Genomic DNA, 21,429 nt, shown 5'->3' with positions numbered 1-21,429 from the left:
CCCATATTATCTGGGAACAAACAAACAGACGCGCATACAAAATATTTTTCGTCTAAAATGTCCATGGTAATTTCCCGTTGGAATAGTTAACGATTTACAAACCCTATGTTACGAAGAGAAGAAAGCAGGAGTCCCCCATTACCCTTCAAAACAGGATTTTCCTTAATCATCCTCTGCACGACACTCGTTTACATACTTGTGCTGTACATACATTTGAGTTTCATTGTATTATGATTATTATCTTCCATAATCGAAATAACAGAAAACAAACGAATTTTACTTGTTTTCACTTTAAATTAATTTATTTCGGAATTTGATTTAAATCAACGATTTTTATTTAAAAAATCAAGTGATTAAATCAGACTGATTTAAATCAATCCACTGTAAAAAAGGAAAATCAATATAAAGTAATAGAAAATATGTATCGACTGCATACTAAAATATGACAATTGAATAGTATAATTTTCACTTTGCGATAATGAACCGTTCTGAACTGAAAACTCGCTTGTGAAACGCTTACTAGAACTACAGAATTCCATATCAACACACGTAATATACAACTCAATCTCTTATCATTTAGGCTAGTTTCAAATTGTACAAGATGTCGAAACGAACATTCATCTTAAGAACGCCTCTATACGCATAATTTCTGCGTTTAATATCTCTGTTGTCGTTAATTAAAAGTATTAAATATATTTATATTCAACATAAATACTTTTAGTTTTCAACATTCGTAATGCAAGGCAGAAGAATGTATGAGCAAAAGAATGATAGACAGACAGATAGAGCACAAGGCATTCAAACTACAAATCATTCTTGTTTCGAATTTCTCTTTACTGTTACATGCCTTAAATAAAGATAAATAAATAAATAAAATAAAACTTAACTTACTCTATAGGGCAAGGCAAGCGATCGGGCAAATAGCGCTCTGATTTTCCATCAACACACGTATCTCCTGGAATTTTTCTGTAGCCCTTCGTGCGGTTGTAGAAATCACCTGGTTTACAATGAGTGGGAACTGCGTACGCATCAAATGTAATTTCTCGGTCTCGAATACACTTTCCATTGTCACGTATAAAGCCAAAGTCACTACAACAAAATAAAATAAAGTAAGAAGTTAAACTTTATCAAGTAATAAGATCCAATAAAAAGTGAAAATTTGAAACACAATTGTTATATTTTACGAAATGCACTTTGTAAACTAACCTGGACGACAATACAGGGTTTATACTAACATTCCCAAATGAAATTTCGTGATTTTTTCGTGACCTTTTCTTTACCAAACCATAAAATTTCGTAACACCCTCAAGAGCGAATTTGGGTCCAAATTAGGCCGAATTTTTATGCATGCGATAGAAGCGTGCTTTGCTTGCGATTTGGTAGTGTCTAAAGCCGACCACCAACATTTTTGGCGGTGAATTTTGACGTTTTATAAAAGAAAATTTTCCAGTCTGTACTTATATTTGTACGAATTTTAAAAAATCGTCACCCAAAAGCTAAATTTCGTGACTTGTTCTCGACTTTCATGACCGGTTTCTTATTTCGTGACTTTCGTGACCGATAGACACCCTGCAATAGCAAAACCTGGTCCATCCAAAACACCTCATAAGGCATCGTGATGATCAAATATGTAGGTGCTATGGGTCAATTAGTTTGTGATCATTAACTCATTATATCGTATTTATTACTACTCTCACGCACTGTAGAAACGAGCGAAGGAGTTTATTTAATAATTATTATACTACTCAACCAAATAATGTTTCTTCCAATTGTGTTTCTTTTCCGATTTCAAGTACTTCTCTCTGACACTTTTCGTCAGGGCTACAAGAATTAAGTAGTTTCCTTACATAACATCTTCATTTTTTTTTTTTCAACAGTGGTAATATAACGAATATTGTGCAATACATTTTATGATACTAGTAGTTGTCTATTTATCCCAGTATTTATAAGTTAAGTAATTCATAAGTATACACATTTAGTGTTAGTGCATTAACTTACAACTAAACATATGTTAATAGTTTTATTGTCTTAGGAATCGCTTCCGTGAAATCATTTTGACAGAAATTTCACCATATCTGATTACCCAAGTTAAAGTTTACATTTAAGCAGAAGTTTACCAACACATTACCCTTGAAAAATTTCATCATCAACCATGAAGTCTCCAAGGAATTTTATTAATATGAAAATTACCGTGAAATATTGTTCTTAAAGTTGAAGATCGATAGACCCCTTAACCCTAACTGATGTCAACCCCAAGCAACTTCACTGAAAAAAAAAAAAAAAATGCTGTTTCATGAAAATCTGGTTCCTTTAAGGCCAGATATAGTTAAACATTTTTTACGGTGGGGTGACTTCACTACATTCCCTAATTTTAACCCCAAACAATAGGGGTAAATCTTTAAGCATCAAAAACTTACACTACGATTCATAAAGGCCTATGAAATATATTCTAAATTGTAGTGAACGAATAAATTCACTCCCTCGATGTTCCCTGACCTCTAACTCAGTTTAAGCGCAAACAATTGGGCTACGACTTCAAACCAAACATACAGTATTTTTATAAAAATTGGAAGACTTTTACGAAATTTAGCGCGGAATATTTCTTTTTAAAACTTGGGGATACATTCATCCTTTATTCTTGACGGATTTCAGCCCCAGATGATGACTGCAGGCCTCAAAGAAAGTATACGTCATATTACATCAAAATCGAACAAATTTTACTGAAGTTACTGTGAAAAATTATTTATACTATTTAGGCCTATATGAGACTTTCTAGTCAGGAGTGATTTACCTTCCCTCGCTCCATTATTTCTGACCGATCTCAACGGTAAGCAATGGGAATGATTAAGAAGTTTTTTATATATCACATTGCGTCAAAATCGTACATTATAATCGCACAAAACTGTTTTCCAGTACAATTTTTGTAATATATATATATATATATATATATATATATATATATATTACAAAAATTGTACTGGAAAACAGTTTTGTTATCGTATTATACATACACGGACACTTGCAACCCGGAGTGGATATTACCCTCTTAATTCTTGATAAATTTCAATTCCAAACAATACGCTTAATTGTCAAGATAGAAGGAAGATATCTACCAGTTTCATGGAAAATCAGAAATATTTTATGGAAATTATCGTGGAACACACCAACAAATGCCAGTTTGAACATATGGTAAAGATTCGGACATTGTCTCTTGGGAATGTACGAAAAAGAAAAAAGGAAACTGGGACTTCTCTTGCATTTATTAAATGTGTTCGCTTTAAAAATTTTTCTGTGTTCGCTATGAAAAATTTTTCTATCTTCATCAACCACTGTCTGCAATGTTTCACACTTTCTATAACTAATTCACAATGTTTAATATTTACCAAATCATGCATAATTTTCTACCAATCGATACATTTTCCGTGTTGGAAGCTTTCTATATTTAACTATTTGTCAATATTAGTTTTTCTTCTCCTGTAAAGACACGAAATAGCATGAAAACGACGTAATTGTTCTCTCGAAGGTCTCAGTTTAGTTTTTCAGCCATAGTGCACGCGCAGTACCTTTCCCTTATCAGATTTTATTATATGGTATTGTTTCTACTTCATAAATTAACCTTTCCTTTTCAACACGGTAATTTTTCCTTCCCCTTTCATTAAACTTTGACGAAAAACAGAAAAAAAAAAAGTCAAGATATTTAAAGCAGAAAGTCGTTATCTTTTTTTAATAATAAATAAATATATTAAAATAACGACTATCTTCTTTTTCACTAATATATATATATATATATATATATATATATATATATATATATACAGTACGACAAAGATCTTGCGTTGAATTTTTTGTAATTACAGGAAGCGGATCAGAAATAACGCCGCCTCTAGTGCACATGTCTATCGAGTGACTATAGCAAATTTCAATATGCTTCGACCAGCAGTCAAATTAACAGTAGCACTATGCAGAAACTCAATAGTACTTTCACCATAAAGCACAGGACTGCAATCAAGTTTCGTGTAAAGTTGAGAAAATCAGTCACGGCAACACACGGCTTGTTGCAGTATGCATACAGGCATGTACTATTGTCTAGAATAAGCATATTCAAATTGCACAAACACTTTCGCGAGGGCAAGGAGTCCTTGGAGGACGACGAGAGAACAGTACATCCAAGCTCACGGAAGAGATGACAGAATTGTGGACTCCGTAAAAAATAATCTTGTTGATGACGAACATGTAAGCTTCCAGGAAGCTTTATTATTGTTTGTCATGCCATACTCATACACAACGAATGTCCAGAAAGAAGCCTACAACAACTAAATGTATCTCCATCAACAAAAGCACTTATCATCGTTTAAAGGTAACATTGGGATAAAATATATAAATTTCAATTAAGTTTTCTGCTGTCTTGATACGATCACATTATTAACCTTCTTTTGAAAACCCGTAGGTACTGAGCGTCAAAAATAACAAAAGTACGATTCTCAACAAACAGTAGATTATAACTCTACGGAAAACTTCTATTGTATAAATAAAATGAAACAATAAGAGCAGTATTCTTAGTGATAACATTATGTTTGGGCTTAGTTGCAAAATGAAAAATTAGTAGAGGAAATTGCCAATCAGTTATGGAAACCATATTACACTCATATTAACTATTCGATTTTTTTTTTTTTTTTTTTTTTTAATTAAGTATCTAGGTATTGGTTTCTCTAAGTATTTGTTTGTGTTATAAATCGTGGAATAAAAAATAGATGCATTAAATACTACTCTGTTCAATATTAAGAATTTCATTAACAATATAACAAATCCCTAGTTATTAACTCACCATTCAAAATCTTCGGCATCACATTCACAGTTTTCGGTTTTAATCGGGCGATCATAATCTTTTCCATTGTAACAATTTGAATGAGGTATTCTTCTTTCATACACTTCAGTTCTTCCTAATATGCAAGGTATTTTGCGACCACTAGAACTTGGTGACCACTGTTTATAATCTGCTTTGGTGCATACGCCCTCTGCAATTAGAGAAACATGTATATCAATATCATAACTAGGTAAATTTCCAAACCAAAAGAGATTTACCTGCTTAGTATAAGCTACTAAAAGAATATCAAACACTAGAATACATTTTAACTAACACTAATCACGGCCCATCGCTAAGCGAGAAAACTACATTGTTCGTTTTCGTTGAGTGGCTATAACTACGATGACCTTCTTTTGAATGTAATACAATTTTCGCACTTGTGAACTACGATGCATGTTCTTCATTTTATAAAAAGACAAACTGAATAATGCTCCAAAACCTTACATATGGGGAAGTGCTTAAACTGACAACAGAAAAATTAACACATCTGACAAATACAAAAACCAAACATTAAATGGCGCAGTATAGTGAAACCTGTCTATGTTGGCCACCATCGGTTCCATTCAAAAGTGGCCAACCTAGACAGGTGACCAACTTAAAGAAAATAAGTGTGATTGGTGTATTTTTAGAATAGGATTCTAGTGTTATTTGATTGTAAAATTTTAATAAGCAAAGACAAGACAACTACTTTTAAATACTGTATATAGAGTAAACGTAATAATATACAGTACTAGAAAAATTACTACAGTATGTTTAATATATGTACATGTCTTTCTCTTCCTAAAAAAAACTAGTTTAATACACTGATTTATTCGGATTGAAAACATAATAGCAGAAATAACCATAAAATAGACTCATATGTACGCAGTTTATTGAAATTGATATTGTAACACACTAAGTTATACAGATTGGAAACAAGAACAGCAAAATTATAAATTGAACAATTTATATGTAGCTTATACTGACTTTTAGCTGTTACTGCTTTTTTTCTATTGCAAGTTCCCTATTTTTGTTTGCTTTCTTTTCATATTGGATAAAATCCAATGTGCTTCAATTCTGTTGTACAAACGAAACATATCATCTGTAAACTCATTCTAAACGTATTTCTTTTATTCTTTTCAGCTTGTTAATGAGCTACAAGTGTTTCTCTCGGAGCAAAAGATGTTTAGAGAAAATTTTAAGGGAATTTATATCTCAAAACCTTCGCTACCTTTCGACGAGCCGTCATATGCTAATAGTTGATAATTGAGATGGTTAGATTTTAATCTTGAGAACTTCCCGGAATTACTTGAGAATTTCCACTTATGAAAGGAGCCGATATACTATAGCTAATGGTTTAAAACAAAAAGGGTAAACACATATGTACTGTACAACCATTTCCTGAATACCTGTACGTGCTTTTTCTTATTCACATTTTCCTTTACCATCCCTTTATCAGGGTAGTGTTTTGGCCATTGACCTCCAAGAACCAATCTTACGAATCCATGGTTCTTTGTTTCCAGTCACAAATACAGAACACCTGCCTCTCATATGGGAATACGAAAGAGTTAAGAAAAATAACGAAACGGTAGGTAAATATACTAATATCATCATAGGGTAAACATTGCTTCAATGCGGCCAATTTCCAAGATAGACAGGTGGCCAACTTTATAGAGTAATAAGTAACAAATGTCTTACGGGAAAATGCAGGTTCAAGACGAATCAGGCCAAGATGAACAGGTGGCCAAGCTGACAGGTTTTACTGTATTTAGTGTCACTACAGCTGAATTCATGTTAATGGCATTAAATGTTTTTAAATATCTGGTTATTTTGACCGCTGCTTGACCATGTTGGGAATGAGTGAGTACTGCGAAGTGAATGAAATGAGTACAAGAACTGTTCATTTCACGGTGACATGCGTAGCAGTGGGAACGTATACCGATGCAGTGGAGTGACTACGAGAGTCGTGTTGCAGTACATAAGATGATCATGCCACCACTACGGATCTTCGCCACCCTGAAACCCCTGCAAATCAGTAAACGATTTATCTACCGCAGCATCCTGCGTTACAATGAAACAGAAGTGTCTATGGCCGGCAGCATACTGCCAGACCGTGTATAGTGAGGTCACCACAGGTAATTAAAGCCGTAACTGCAAGGATCTGGCGAAACCCCGTCAGCATTCAATCAGTGATGTCCCGATAGATGCCCATTTCGAGACCAACCATGTCAATTAAGGCCTGGTACTCAGGACAATTCTCTTTTCCGACAAGAAATTCCTCACAGCTGAACAGTCCTTTAATGCTCAAAATGACCGTGTGTATGAATCATCACCAGTGTAAGCAGCAGAATGTGTTTCCAGGGTGAAAAGGTCCCATCATCGAGGATAAGTCATAGTGTGGTTGCGTGTGTGTTTCAACACAATACGGCTCCATTCAAATCAGTGTTGAAATCCAGTGTCAAACCATTAAGTACCACCATGTTCCCCAACCAACAGAACTCTGCTCCGGCGCAAGTCATGGTCAACACAGGAGGGATATTCGGCAATGTGCCAGACTTCATTTCCACATTAGACTAGCCCTCTAGCAGCTCGGATCTGAACCCGCTCGACTACAAACTACGGTTGTGCTTCAATCAATGGCCTGCAAGAAGAGATCCTAATGTGGACTCCCTGAAACGCGCCATCGTCAAGGTACCCCGCCACTTCCCCATCGACACTGTTCTTAATTCCATCGATGAGTGGTTTGCTGGACTCCGGCCAGCTTCTATCCTCAAGGTGAACATTTTGAAAACTTATTGATGTTATTCATGTTCCACACTTCCGTGTATCATTTTGCAAAAGGTATCAATATATCGTCAATATATGTATTATTTTCAACCCTCTGACAGTATTTATATAAAAAAAAAAGAAAAAGAAAGAAAAGAAAATGTGAACAGTAAATTTAGCAACAAAATCTCACGTCATCTGGCAAAACTACATCCTCTAGATATCTCGATTTGTAAGAATTATTTGTACTAGAAAGTAACTTTGAAAAAAGACAAGAAAACTTCGCTACTCTGAAAAGTAGTCTGATTTCTGCAGAAAAAAAAGAAGAAAAACGAAAAGGATGTAAACACCTTATCAGATAAAACAGATTTAGTGTACAACATCGCAAAACTCAATGTAGAGTATTGAAACCATGCAGCCTGTCCACAATCTTTTTGACTGATCTCATTAGTTGGCTGAAGTGAAGTTTAATTAATGTCCATTTTAACACCGGAGCTATATGAAACGTGGACTTGACAGCTTCACGTGGGATCCGAGCCACATGATCTCTTATCAGGAATCAAAATCCTAGTCTCCCGCCCCGTTGACTGATCTCGAATATGGAAATACTTACTAAATGCATTCTTCAAATCAATTTTGATGATAAGCCACTGATGTTCCCCTATTGCAGATCCAAACATTGTAAATATCGTAGTATTTTCCCCTGGCTCAGTCATAAGCCCATATATCCTCAGATCGTTATGATAGAATTCTTCCGTGTGCCACGTTTCTCCTTCATCTATTGAATACACAATCTGTCGTGTCTCTCCTTGAGACTTAAAGTATTTTACAGCAACAAGAATTCCACCATGGTCTCCAAAGTTGAAGAAATAATAATCTTTTAGTATCTAAAATTAAAAAAAAAAAATTCAATAACATATTCAGAATGTCTTAACTTTGATATTTAAACGCATAACTCTCAATTAACAACATTCTCCACAAAGAATTAAATCTACAACATAAATGTCTTCTACATTAATTTAGTACTACGCAAAACCAACATAAATATAATAAAAGTAACAGGAATATACAACTCCAGTTAAGTAATATAACGAACTAACAGCTAAATGTAAAAATAAACTTATTGCTTTACTAACTGATTTCCGGCTCCAAATTTATTCCATTACAGTAAGCATAAAATATTATATCTAACGGAAAGATGGAATATTTAGTTTCAGGTCTTAAAATTATGGCCTGTAAACTAAGGAAATAGATTATACATGCAAGCATATCAAGTGAATACACTGACTGTGTAAAATTATAAAATGAAATGAACGATTAATGTACTACCTCAGTAATATTATCCGCAACGTACGGCTGCAACAATACTGGCCCACCCAACCAGACAAAACGTGCTCTTCACACGGATGGACCCTCCTCATACATATATAGTTTTTAAATGCCTTCCAAGCAACCATAGGACTACATCTGCAATTTCGGCTCTGCATTGTGACTCCATTATCTTTATCCGAAGTGTAGATACAGGCTCCATACAATGGTTATGAATTATTCATACAACTGGTCCAAGCCCCATAGCAACTGTCCAACTGAATTTATAGTAGATCTCTGAAGAAAGATCTCCCCTATGATTACTTCCATTAAAATCCAACGTTTCCTAGCGGATTCTTCTATCTATGAATCGTGGTCGTAACCACTTGCCAATAAACATATTTGATCGTTGTGTGCTCAAGGTAGCCAAGTCACCCTATTATGCTATTTTTTTTTTTATTTTATTTATTTATTTTTTTTTAAGTTAATTATGAAGAATGAATTGGAGGAAGATCCAAAACTTAACACCGATAAAGGAAATCTAGACAGAGATTGACAAGATACCATTACTAATAACGTTACAAAAAAGCTTAAAAGACTTTGTTCTTAATACATTAACTTAAAAACCTTTGGTATAATAGTGTGAGGGCTACATTGAGAACACAACAACTCCAATAGGTCTCTTAGTAAGTGATTAGAACTAAGATTCAAAGACAGAAGATCCACTTGTTGCTCAATCGTTTTATATATTTATATATATTCCGATGTGGCGTTCGCTGTGATTCTTCCACTACAGCTGACAAATACTTCTGAACACGTGTTACAAAGCGGTAATGTGCAAAATACTCACTGTAAACTCTTGTATTCCGAAACTCCTTTAGTCAATACTATCTCAACCACCTTCCTACAGAAATCAATTATTTTTCTTATCCCGTAACCCACAACGACAACTGAAACCGAAAACGTTTTCCTGACTTGACTCAAAATTGTTTACCAAAAGCTCCCATACTTCCTATTCCCATTACGAGAACTGGTTTACTGAGACACCTCACATCTCTACACAAACGATCCTCACGATGTAAAACTTACACTATATTCAATACCAGGTTGAACCTTCAACACCCCCACCATGAAGATACTATGTGCTTTCCAACGTTCCGGTAGCTGTAATTCTTCCACACCTATTTAGAACATTACATGTACCTACTATGTTCAGCTTTCTATATTGGCTAAACAATTCCCTCTTTCAATTCGCCTCCTGGATCAATAATTGCTGATATTTTTGCAGCGTTTAAATGTCCCATTTATCCATCCCAGAACACAAAACCCATCACAACAGTACATTTGAACACGCTTTCTGTATGAGTATATTAAAAATCCTTCTTCTACTTTTAGGTTCCTCGGAAAGCGGTGGAAGAAATATTACTACTCAAGTAGTACAGAGATAAATAATAGTTACAATAGCAAGTAAAAAATAACGCTTCATACCGCTATAAATTACAAAACAGAACCACTTTCGAGGAACACGGCCCTCATTCGCAGCTTACCTGAGTTTGAAAAAAACGTTAAAAAGGTAAAAACACATCAAATACATGAAAATTATGGCAACTGAACTTACGTTAAACACTATGAAGATAGTGACTGTTATTGATCCTCTTTCTTTCCAACCACGACAGTACGTAATGAAAAGGTCACACCATATTAAATTAATTTCACCTTCTCTAAATAGAGTTTAAGTTACATTTATGAATGTAAAAAAACTCCTTAATTTTTACGTTCAGGCATAATTTTTGTCTTTTTCATTACGCGCACATTAACTATAACATGTTTATTTTCCTTGAGGCGCAATTTGTACCGAGTAACTGCTATGGGTTGGGAGTCCTAGTAGCACGAACACGTCCAGCGATTCTGGTACAAATGTTAATTTTGGTCTGACCTATATAAGCTTTATCACATTGGTAAATGACATTATAAACTCCACTAAAGTGTTGAGAATCGGTGAAGTAAGGTTTGAAGTTAGATATTTCACAACTGCGTTTGGGGAAACTTCTAACGTATTAATACTATATTTTAGTAAAATTTTAGCTTTGCAGAAACATGCAGAAACAAGGAGATGTGAATCCATTTCTCTGTGGTCATTCTGGTTGAATGTAGAGTTCAAGGTTTATAAATTTTTTGTGGAACCTGTTTGCACCATCTGATTAATCAGGATTTGAAAACGATTTTCCTGTACTTATTTTAATCAGGTATTTTCTGTACTTCCTGATTACCGTCCTCAGCAAGGTCAGAGTAGAACAACTCTCCTTTATATATATTAAGATTAAGAAGGGAAAGATTCCACATAACCAAACTTTTGGGAAACTGAAAAAAACTTCATAGTAACCAAACAAATAGTCACAGAAAGAAACGTACTATTGGAAAGTCGCTCCTTATAACCTTAAGTAACATACGCAAAAGTGTTTTACCATTACATTCTTATTAGGGTTATTATATGAGTTTAAAAAGAGTGGAATCTTTCCCTTTTTAATCTCAACAGACTTAGAGGTCGAAAAAAGTAAAGAAAAACGTATTTATGAGCTTAAAACTGTTCCTTACTTATTGTTAAACCAACAAAAATAATGAAAATTAAACATTATTCACACATGTTATAAAAATAAAATACATGAGATATTGGTTTGTGCCTTTGTACACTGTTTCTATTACTACTCACTGTCCTTGCTCTCATGCTCATCAGTAGACCACTCTAAAAGTTTATTGTAAAACACTCTGGCTTGTTCCGGCACACAGTGAACCACTTTGGCAACATCCTCGAGTTTCTTCCTTTTTATGGGAACGATTCCATTATATGCTTTTCAACAGGAGGGTCTGCTTCACCACCTTTGTACAGTTTATAAACTTCACTTTGTAGCCCGTCTTTAAAAGTGTGAGCTGTATTTAACATATCCCCTTTTTGCTGCTGTGAATGTTAAGTGTTTGTAGGTACTGATTTTAAAAGGCTGTTCGAACACTAGCACAAGTCTTTTTGAAAAATGTCGATCACCATCCTTTGAAGTTCAGAATTTGTTCGTTTCACCTCAAACAAAGGCTACTTGCTTTTTGTAGTGCTAATCATATCGTTGTGTTGATCAGGGGAGTAAATCTTGTAGTGGCGTTTCATAGCTCTCTTAATAACACCAAAGTTTCGGTCGCCTGGGGAGAAAACTGTGTCCTCTAATGGGGAAAAATACATGTACTTCATTAAATCACCTAATAATAGTAAGAAACAGGAACAATCTCACCAAAGTGTGATTTGCGGTTTTGCCAGGGACATGAGTCAGTAAACACGTATAGAGTTTTCACTTGAGGGTCAACACTGTTGTTTATATAGTCATACAATAAAGAACACACCTCGTTTGCTCCTTTCTTTGCAACTCCTTCATGATAGGTGTACATAGTAGCTTTTCCATTTCCTAAACTATGAACACAAAACACGTAATGCCATAACTTCCTAAAAATAGAACATTTCCTGAACAGGTATGCACTGCAAAGGAAGATTTTGCATAAAATCAAAGCAGATTCCATGTACGTCATTTCTATTAGAGCATAATTCAGTTACTTCTTGCATTTTCTTGTAAAACTTATTTCCTCTCCTTTTAATGAACCATCAATTCAGCTACAGCGACCCGTTTAGTGTTGTCATTCACTGTCGATGATGATATTTTTATATTTAGGTCTTCACATGTTGAACACACGTCAACTTGCGGCCTACCGAATCGGTACCCATAATTTTCCTTGTAATAAGTTAAAAAGTACTCATATTTTATTATGTCTTTTAGTTCTGGATGCTTTTCCAGAAGCATTTTATGCATCTTTGTGCATGCCAGCCCAGCCTCTAAATATGTAACAGGATTTGAAGAATAGTGAGAGGTTCTGGGGGGGGTTAAGGCTCGATGTGTTCCTTTAGCACTAATAAAAAAAATTGGAAATTTCTTATGGTTATCGTGTTTTTTTCTCATAGCAAAACAATAGGAATTTCACATACCTAGGCACTCCAGTATGTTCTCGTTTAGCTCCATGGCTGAGAATAAGAAGGGAAAGATTCTTGGAATGTTTCCTTTCTTAACCTCAGTCAATTTTTGCACGTGCTCCTACGTCATAATGATGAAACGAATCTTTCTGTTTTTCATGCCAAAATATGCGTCTTAAATAAAGGAGCAAAATGGCTATTTCAACTCATTTTGACAAAAAAGTGGAATCTTTCCCTTCTTAATCTCACCGATTCATATATATATATATATATATATATATAATTCATCTTCAGAAACCAAGGGTGAGTTGACCTGAAAGCTAATGTATTTCGTCCCGGCAAGAAGTATGCGATACACTGGTGATAAAGTTATTTTCATTTCCTGAATGACTGAGATATTCAGGAAATTGATCAAGTCATTTTCTTCATGTTTCATGGTGAGCCTAATTCCACGGTGTATTTGGTTGTAACTCGTTTATTTAACTTTTTTTTTTTAAATCAGAGTCGCTCTTATACAGAGTTAGGGTATCATCCGCATGGCAAAAATACCTACCGTCGGGAAATTTAAGTAGAATTACAGTTTCAAATATATCTAAAACCATGTGGGAAAATAATGGGGTAAGGGTGTTGCCCATAGCTAAATTATCATCTCGAAGGAAAACCAACTCTATGAATTGAAAAACGTTCCTGATGTAGAAGGCAAGAACTTGTGAAATCAAATTAATTTCATATAGGTTCACTTGTTGTGTAGCTATGGGTTTATATGGGTTCACTTGTGCTACGCCTACCGATATTCAGGAATATATCACGATGTCGAACGAAGTCATATGTATTGAATCAGCAGCTACAAAGGTTTTTTTTATATATATATATATATATATATATATATATATATATATATAAAGTTCGAAGCTGTTTTTGATAGTATATTGAATGATTCAAGCTTATGGTATATCCATTTTGACAGCAGGTAAGTGAGACTATGGAAACAAGCTATTATACGTCTCGATGGTATATCAGGTTTGTGTGTTTTAGGAAGACCATACATAACAGGGAAGGCTTAGATCGTGGATTCCGAGTTCTGGTTGTGTCTCGTCAGGTATCATTAGAGAAACTTTGATCAATTAATAGGTTGTTGACAATCACTGATTTTAATGGATTGCCCTTACACAACCAAGGTAAAACCGGACTTACGTGCACATTCATGAATTTTATTATTATATTGTTTCTGGTTATTACTATATATTTGTTACCTTTTTCTCCTTTGACACAACTGAACATAAAATAAAAGTCCTTTTACATTCATAAATATTATTTTGAACTCTGTCTGGACAAAGGAGAAATTAATCCAGTATGATGTGACCTTTTCACTACGTACTGCTGCGGTTGAAAAGAAAGAGGAACAGTAACAGTGAAAAGTAACTATAACTCGTTCATTCACCATAAATGTTCGTGGATGTGGATAGTTTACTTCGAATAACTATTTTTATACTTTCACCTTCCCACATATTATCTTTTTAACCTTTTCCTTCTTTAATTTCAAACTCAAGTCACCTGAGGAAGAGGGCTGTGTCCCTCGAAAGCAGTACTGTTTTGGAGATTTACAGCGGTGAGTATGAAGCGTTAGCTTCTGCTTATTATATTACTAGTCTATTCGAAAACCCTCCAGCCCTAACTCTTTATATACACTTATAAGTTCTTTGCCAAGTACTTTTTTAATTTTTACTATTTTATATATATATTACCTGTATATGTATTATTAATTTCTCCACTTATTTATCTTTTAATTTCTTCATTCTTTCTCCTATATTGTATGTACAGTCTTGCTCAAAAGTTCTTGGCCACCCACTGCTTTAGAAGGCCATACTGTAGCAACCGTGCATAGAAAATCCTAATACTTTGACTCTAAAAAAGATCTCAATTGGTCAAAGAAAATTAGCATCTGTTTGATTTATTTCAACTATAGTAAGAGTGCAAGACTTTTAAAACCGGGTGGCACAGGCTTTTTGGAACAAGGCTATACATAAATTTTCTCTTTATTTATATTACACGTACGTAAATTTTTCTTCATTCTCTCCTGTGTTTTTACCGAAGCCCATCCCATTATTTTCATCTTTCTATACTAAACTATCTCTACTTTCAGGCTGGTTTCTTTCCCTCCTATGATAAAGCACTTATGTTTAGCATTTGAATTTATTATGCATATCTAAAACTGCCATTTCAATTTACTTAGACTTACCTGTCGCCAATTAAGGCCAGCATCGGTACTTAAGAAAACTCCTGGATCACCATGTACTTTCAAAGAAGTTCCTACAACACCTGTAGCCATAATAATACCAGGTGCAGATTTTGCCGAGAGAATAGGAACAGAACGAGTTACAGGATAGAATTGGCTGAATTTTTGTGTTAGGTGTAGCGAGCATCCTTGACTCTGAAACGAAAGGAACATTCTGATTCATTAAAAAGAAAAATAAAGCTGGCAAGCAAGTATTGCATCCTTATATTCATCGCTATTCATCACTACCGTTGGTTGCTGGAAAAGTTTATGCGAACTATTACTTACAGTGACACTAGTATTTCATATAAAATTTGCAAGAATAGGCCTTTCTATGTTTAAACTATCTTTGATTGTTTAAACATATTCGTTTATTTTTCACTGCACTCTGAAGTAGTAGTTTTGTGTGAGACATGAACATTTGTCGTGAAAACTTTCCGTCAGTGACTTTTTATGACTTCAAATACAGTTTAACCCCAAAACAACGCACTGAGCGACTTCATTTGGTTTTTGAAATGAAGCACCATTAAATAGCAATGTGTACAACTGGTTTTCCGAACTCCAGATTGGTTGCACATTTCTCAGTGATGAATTTTGTGAAGATCATCCATCCACGTTCAATGTTAATCCTGTACGTGAAATGACTGAGAAATTGGCATGTGACATATATTGCGATTTAGGCATCCTTGAACACTGACATGGAAACATTACATACGATTTCGCATGGTCATCTGAAAGTATGGTACCATTCAAGCCGCTGTATCCCACACAACTTGACGGAATTTTAAAAACAGGCTCTTGTCAATTGATGTAAAAAAAAAACTGCTCGAAAAAATTCAAGCGAGGTAAGTTAATTTTTTTTGTACTACATCATTACAGGAGACGAAGCTTCGATCTATTCATAGGAATCTGCTAATAAACAGCAATCTACTATCTAGATGTTCCGAAGTGAGCAGAAATCAACAAAAGTTGTTCGATCGAACAGTGATCTCAAGCGAACGATTACTTATTTCTTTAGTTACGCCGGGCATGTGACAACCACAGTTTTAGAAAACTGAAGAACTGTACATGCCGAGTGACAAACAACTTGTTTGTTAAAGGTTATCAATGAATTGCGTAACACAAACCCAAATTGTCGCACCACTCTTCGCCACCACAACGCCTGTCTCCACTCAGCACGCCATTTTTTAAAAATAAAGATATCAAATTTATGACTTATTGTCCGTACTCACTTGATTTAACACCTAATGACTTCTTTTTGTTCCCACACATGAAAAATAAGATGCATGGTAAGCGATTTATGTTGTCTGAAACAGTTGTTGACGTATTCCGAACAGCGAATTCTGAGGTACTTCTTCAAACTGCTGTGAAAAATGAATAGACTTAAACAAAAAATCAAAGGAAAGTCGTATCCTACCGAATTTTACTATCGGAACACGAGTGCAACTGTAAGCAGTAGTTCGTAGAAACCATTCCAGCAGCCCTTGTGTAAGAATAAAACATACATACGTAATTTTGCAATTTGTACAGAGATTTCTTACGCCGAATCACTTTCTAGGTATTATAATAAAAAAAAAAACGACGGGAATTCATAAAGGAAGGATAATTTGAAAAGAAAGAAAGAAAAAAAAGTGAAGCTGGAGTATATTGTCATAAAATACGTGATTTAGATATGGCAGCAAGAATTTTAATAGGAGCATGAAAGAACAGGAAACGTTATTACAGACGAAGATAAGGGAAGGAAACACGGACAATAGTAATAAACTTCAGGAACAACTGAAAGATAATAGATATGAAGAACAGAATGACTTACGGAATATAAAGACCACAAATACAGAAAAAAAACATCAAAAAGGCTGTGGAAGGTAAATATAGTATGAAATAGAAAAAATGGATGAAAGAAGAAAAAAACAGGTTTAGAAAAGAATGATTTAAGACATACAATAAGGAAAGAAACGAAGTGACCTGAGATAAACAGGGAAAATAGAAAGGAATGGAGATACATAGCAATGAGAAAGGTAAGTGTTGAGAATGTAAAATACTAAGTAAATGGGAAAACAGAGAAGGGAATGGAGGAGAACAACGATATACGGTAAAGCTTGAAAAATTGCAATATAAATGAATACCATAAAATACGGGAACTAGAGAAACAAAGAAAGCAAGAACATAGAAATATATAAAAGAATTAATGTTGAACTAGAATAAAGGATTGGGCATAAGCAAAAGTTTGAGATAATTCTAACGAAAAGTAGAAACAGAAACAGAAGTGAGAAGGAAAACTAAGAAAAATACTAAAAAAGAACATAGGAAAAAGCAGATCAGCATGTGCACTCTCGAAGAAGACGAATAAAAATGGTTCAAGTATTTCCAAATAGTACATAAATACGTACATATTGTACATATAAAGTTATGAAGGGCAATTATTGACAATTATAAAAGACTACAATGCCGACACTTAAAAAGTATTTTTCTTTCCTACCTTTCTTAATGTATCTATAAGTTCAATTTTTGTAAGATATGCAGAGTACAAATACAATAATATAACAGGGTGTCTACTAAAATTCCAAAATGAAACTTCGTGACTTTTCTTTCCCAACCCATCAAAGGGTCTTTCCTAGTAAGATAGTGAAATCGGCCCTTGATCCAAATTGGGTCGCTATTGACTCAAATGGTTACCCTTGGCCTAAAACTACCTTTAAAAAATGTTGACCCCCTACCTTCCCCCCTTACTAAATTATCGTATCATACATGCTCAAAATTGAATATTTTCTAATTTTGGTGGGGGTGGTCGAAAAATTTTGAAAGCTTCATAGATTGTAGATACTATCTAGATGTAAATGTGCAATTTTTTCAAACCATCGATGCGTGTTTTCTTTATTTTCTTGCATGCTGAAAATTTCAAAAAATTGTAGAATAATATTTTTGGAGGGACACGTCGCTAATTTTTTGGTTAAAAAATTTGTTATACCCTTAGGTACAACATATATTTTTTTCGGGGCCTAAAAGTGATGGCAACATTGTCAAAAAGAAATAAAACTGAAAACAAACGTGTTTTTCGCACAGTTTTCCCACCATTTTAGGGCCCTCAAGGTGAGGGCCCCTTCAAACAATCCTTTGTCAAAGTTCACAAGTTTCATTTCTCTTGCGTCCCTTCCGCTTCTGTCGTTTTTCGGCTGCTTCGATTGTGTCCATTTCTGAATAGAAACACCAAATATATCTCCGTAACAGTGCTTCCACTTCAACCGACTCTTGCACAACGAAGTTACATAGCTCGCGGTAGAGAGCGCTACCGATAGAGAGCGCCACTGTATGTGGCCAGTGAAGTAAGCACTGATAGATACGAGGAGCCGACGCAAGGTATGTAACTTCGTTGTGCAAGAGCCGGTTGTAGTGGAAACACTGTTACGGAGATATACTTAGTGTTTCTATTCCGAAACGGACACAATCGAAGCAGCCGAAGAACGACAGAATCGGAAGGGACGTAAGAGAAAGGAAAATTGTGAACTCTGACAAAGGATTGTTTGAAGTGGCCCTCAGTGAGAAAACTGGGCGAAAAACACGTTTGTTTTTATTTCTTATTGACAATGTTGCCATCACTTTCAGGCCCCGACAAAAATATATGTTGTACCTAAGGGTATAACAAATTTTTTAACCAAAAAATTAGCGACGTGTCCCCTTAAAAAAATTTCTACAATTTTTTGAAATTGTCAACACGCAAAAAAATAAAGAAAACACGCATCGATGGTTTTGAAAAAAAATGCACAATTCACATTTACATCTAGATAGTATCTACAATCTGTGAAACTTTCAAAATTTTTCGACCACCCCCACCAAAATTTTAAAATATTCAATTTTGAGTATGTATTATACGATAATTCAGTAAGGGGAGGGGGGTCATCTTTTATAAAGGTAGTTTTAGGTCAAGGGTAACCTTTTGGGGCAATAGCGACTCAATTTGGATCAAGGGCCGATTTCACTATCTTACTAGGAAAGACCCTTTAGTAACATTCTCAAGAGCGAATTTGGGTGCGGATTGAGCAGAATTTTCAAGCATGCGATAGAAGCGTGCTTTGCTCACGATTTGGTAGCGCCCAAAAAGCCGACTCAAGACATTCTTGGTGGTGAATTTTGACGTTTTATGGAACAAAATATTCCAGTCTATATTTATATTTGTAGAGATAAAAAAAAAAAAAAAAAAAAAAAAAAAAAAAAAAAAAAATCGTGATCCAAAAGCTAAATTTCTTGACTTTCATGACCGTTTTCTGATTTCGTGATTTTTTCATGATTTTCGTGACCGATGCACATTCTGTATAAGGACACATTCTAAGATTCTCACCCATTCTCCGCGTTGAGGATTACAGGGTTGTTTACTCATATCACTTAAGCAAGGTTACTTTGTATTTTGATTCCCTTCTTATTACTACTACTGGAAAAAACTGCAAGTTTGCTCCGCGAATCTCCACGTATGACTGAAGTCTTCTCTTCCACTATTGTCTCTCACAGTAGGAAGATTATGATATTCACGACTTCACGTGAGGCATATATACTACAGAAACGGAAATCCAAACTGGTTTCAGATGTTGCAAGAAGCACTACAGTTCACCTTATAATATCTTTGAAAGTATTCTAAGAGTACTTTCATATATGTACTTTTAGTAAATACATGCATTCTGTTTTCCCATAACCCACACCAAGATATCAATTTCCGAGTGGTTACATGTTGTTAAGAAACCGTTCAATCAATATGAATATTTAAATACTGTATACGACTAAAGATTTCTATTCCCAACTGTAGATAAAATGCTTTGATACTTTAGTTTCCAATAACGATCTTAAAACAGGTTCTCCTTTGTTCCATTTAAATCCACTTACAAACGACAATACAAGAATTTTTAGAATAAGCAGAATACTGCGAATAAAACAAACACAAAAAGAAAAAAATACTACAATCCTTATGTTTGCTAGGCTTACCTAAATTCAAGTAGCCTATATACTGCAAACAGCTTTGTTCTAAGGAGTTCGAGATTTTAAGTTTTGTATTCTTATACAACATTGAGGTTATGAGGAACTGGACTTCTTAACGTGAGCTCCGAATCACACCAGAGCTTGAATTTGATGCAGTTGATAAGTGCACAGAACATCATGCTAGATCAACACTAACAGTACAGACCGTTTTCCACCATACTATTTTAGCCTCCAAGAGAGTTGGATTACACGACGACAGCAGCCCCTCCTATTTGTTTTACAAAGCAACTACTGTTACTAATACAATAATTAGTCCACGAATGCATCAGACTTATTATTTTTCGTTTAAATAGTATACTTATTTTCTTTAAATGTAATTTAATTTGATTTGATTTTCAGTTTGTCCCTTTCAGCAGCGAGGCTTATGAGACGTGGAATCCGATCCACGAGCTCCCGCCGGGAATCGAACTGGGTCTCCTACGCTAAAAGACGCGTCTGCTAACCGCTTAGCCATGAGGGAGCTCCTTTAGACATAACTGATAAGAACCTGCAGAAACAAGTAGGTTCATAGTTACACCATTTTCATAAATACATAAAACATGAATGAGAAACGAGAAAATGAATTATATTAACTCAGCTTCTGGTAATTCAAGTTATCAATGAGAATGGGATACATGTTTTCCTTTTCTTTATAAACTACTTAATTCACACTATAACTACTTACCACGTCACACTTAATAGGTTGACCATCATCATCGAATTTCGGGGGTTGAATTGGACTCCATTCTCCTCCTTTATCAAACGTAATTAGTGTAACGAGATTTTCTGGGTAGATGGAGTGCTTCGTTGCATTCGCTGCAACTTGTGAAGCAATGTATATTCCTCGTAGTCCCTCAACTTTGTGAAAATCTGCAAACGACTCATCCGCTACATCACTGTAATAAAAGGTAAAACGGCATAGTGTTATACAGCATTAAAACTATATTCTAATTATTGTTAAATTAATTTGCTACTAATGTTATCCAGAAATGACGATACTTCGTTGGTATCAGATTCTAATTGTAATTCGCAGTATCAAGTAAGGTCTAGTCTTTTTCTGTCTGAAAAGTTCTACCAAAAGATACATTCAAACCTATTTACCTAACATACGTACATACGAGATCACTAAATTAATTAAGCAGGGTAAGCTGCTTTCCTGGGATTACGAATTTTATTATATACGCAAAAATATGGATAATTGTTAGCTAACCTCAAGATAGTGTCGAC

The 21,429-nt window shown here is 34.7% G+C and overlaps 1 protein-coding gene across 1 annotated transcript in view; it reads right to left on the bottom strand.

Moving 5' to 3' along the window:
• Nucleotides 1-21,429, bottom strand: part of LOC145695112 (sortilin-related receptor-like) — a 126,843-nt gene that overhangs the window by 77,370 nt on the left and 28,044 nt on the right. The window contains exons 6-10 of the mRNA XM_081772028.1: nucleotides 20,888-21,098; nucleotides 15,163-15,354; nucleotides 8,223-8,496; nucleotides 4,826-5,015; nucleotides 892-1,089 (exon numbers count right to left, since the gene is read on the bottom strand). Of these exons, the coding sequence (XP_081628154.1) occupies nucleotides 892-1,089; nucleotides 4,826-5,015; nucleotides 8,223-8,496; nucleotides 15,163-15,354; nucleotides 20,888-21,098 (1,065 nt within the window). The remainder of the gene's footprint in view (nucleotides 1-891; nucleotides 1,090-4,825; nucleotides 5,016-8,222; nucleotides 8,497-15,162; nucleotides 15,355-20,887; nucleotides 21,099-21,429) is intronic.

The sequence above is a fragment of the Thermobia domestica genome, chromosome 9 (assembly GCF_964235325.1).
Source record: "Thermobia domestica chromosome 9, izTheDome1.hap1.1, whole genome shotgun sequence".
In the NCBI taxonomy this organism is placed as follows: Eukaryota; Metazoa; Arthropoda; class Insecta; order Zygentoma; family Lepismatidae; genus Thermobia; species Thermobia domestica.
The sequence above is the reverse complement of the archived record's forward strand: the minus strand, read 5'-3'. Positions and strand labels throughout refer to the sequence as shown.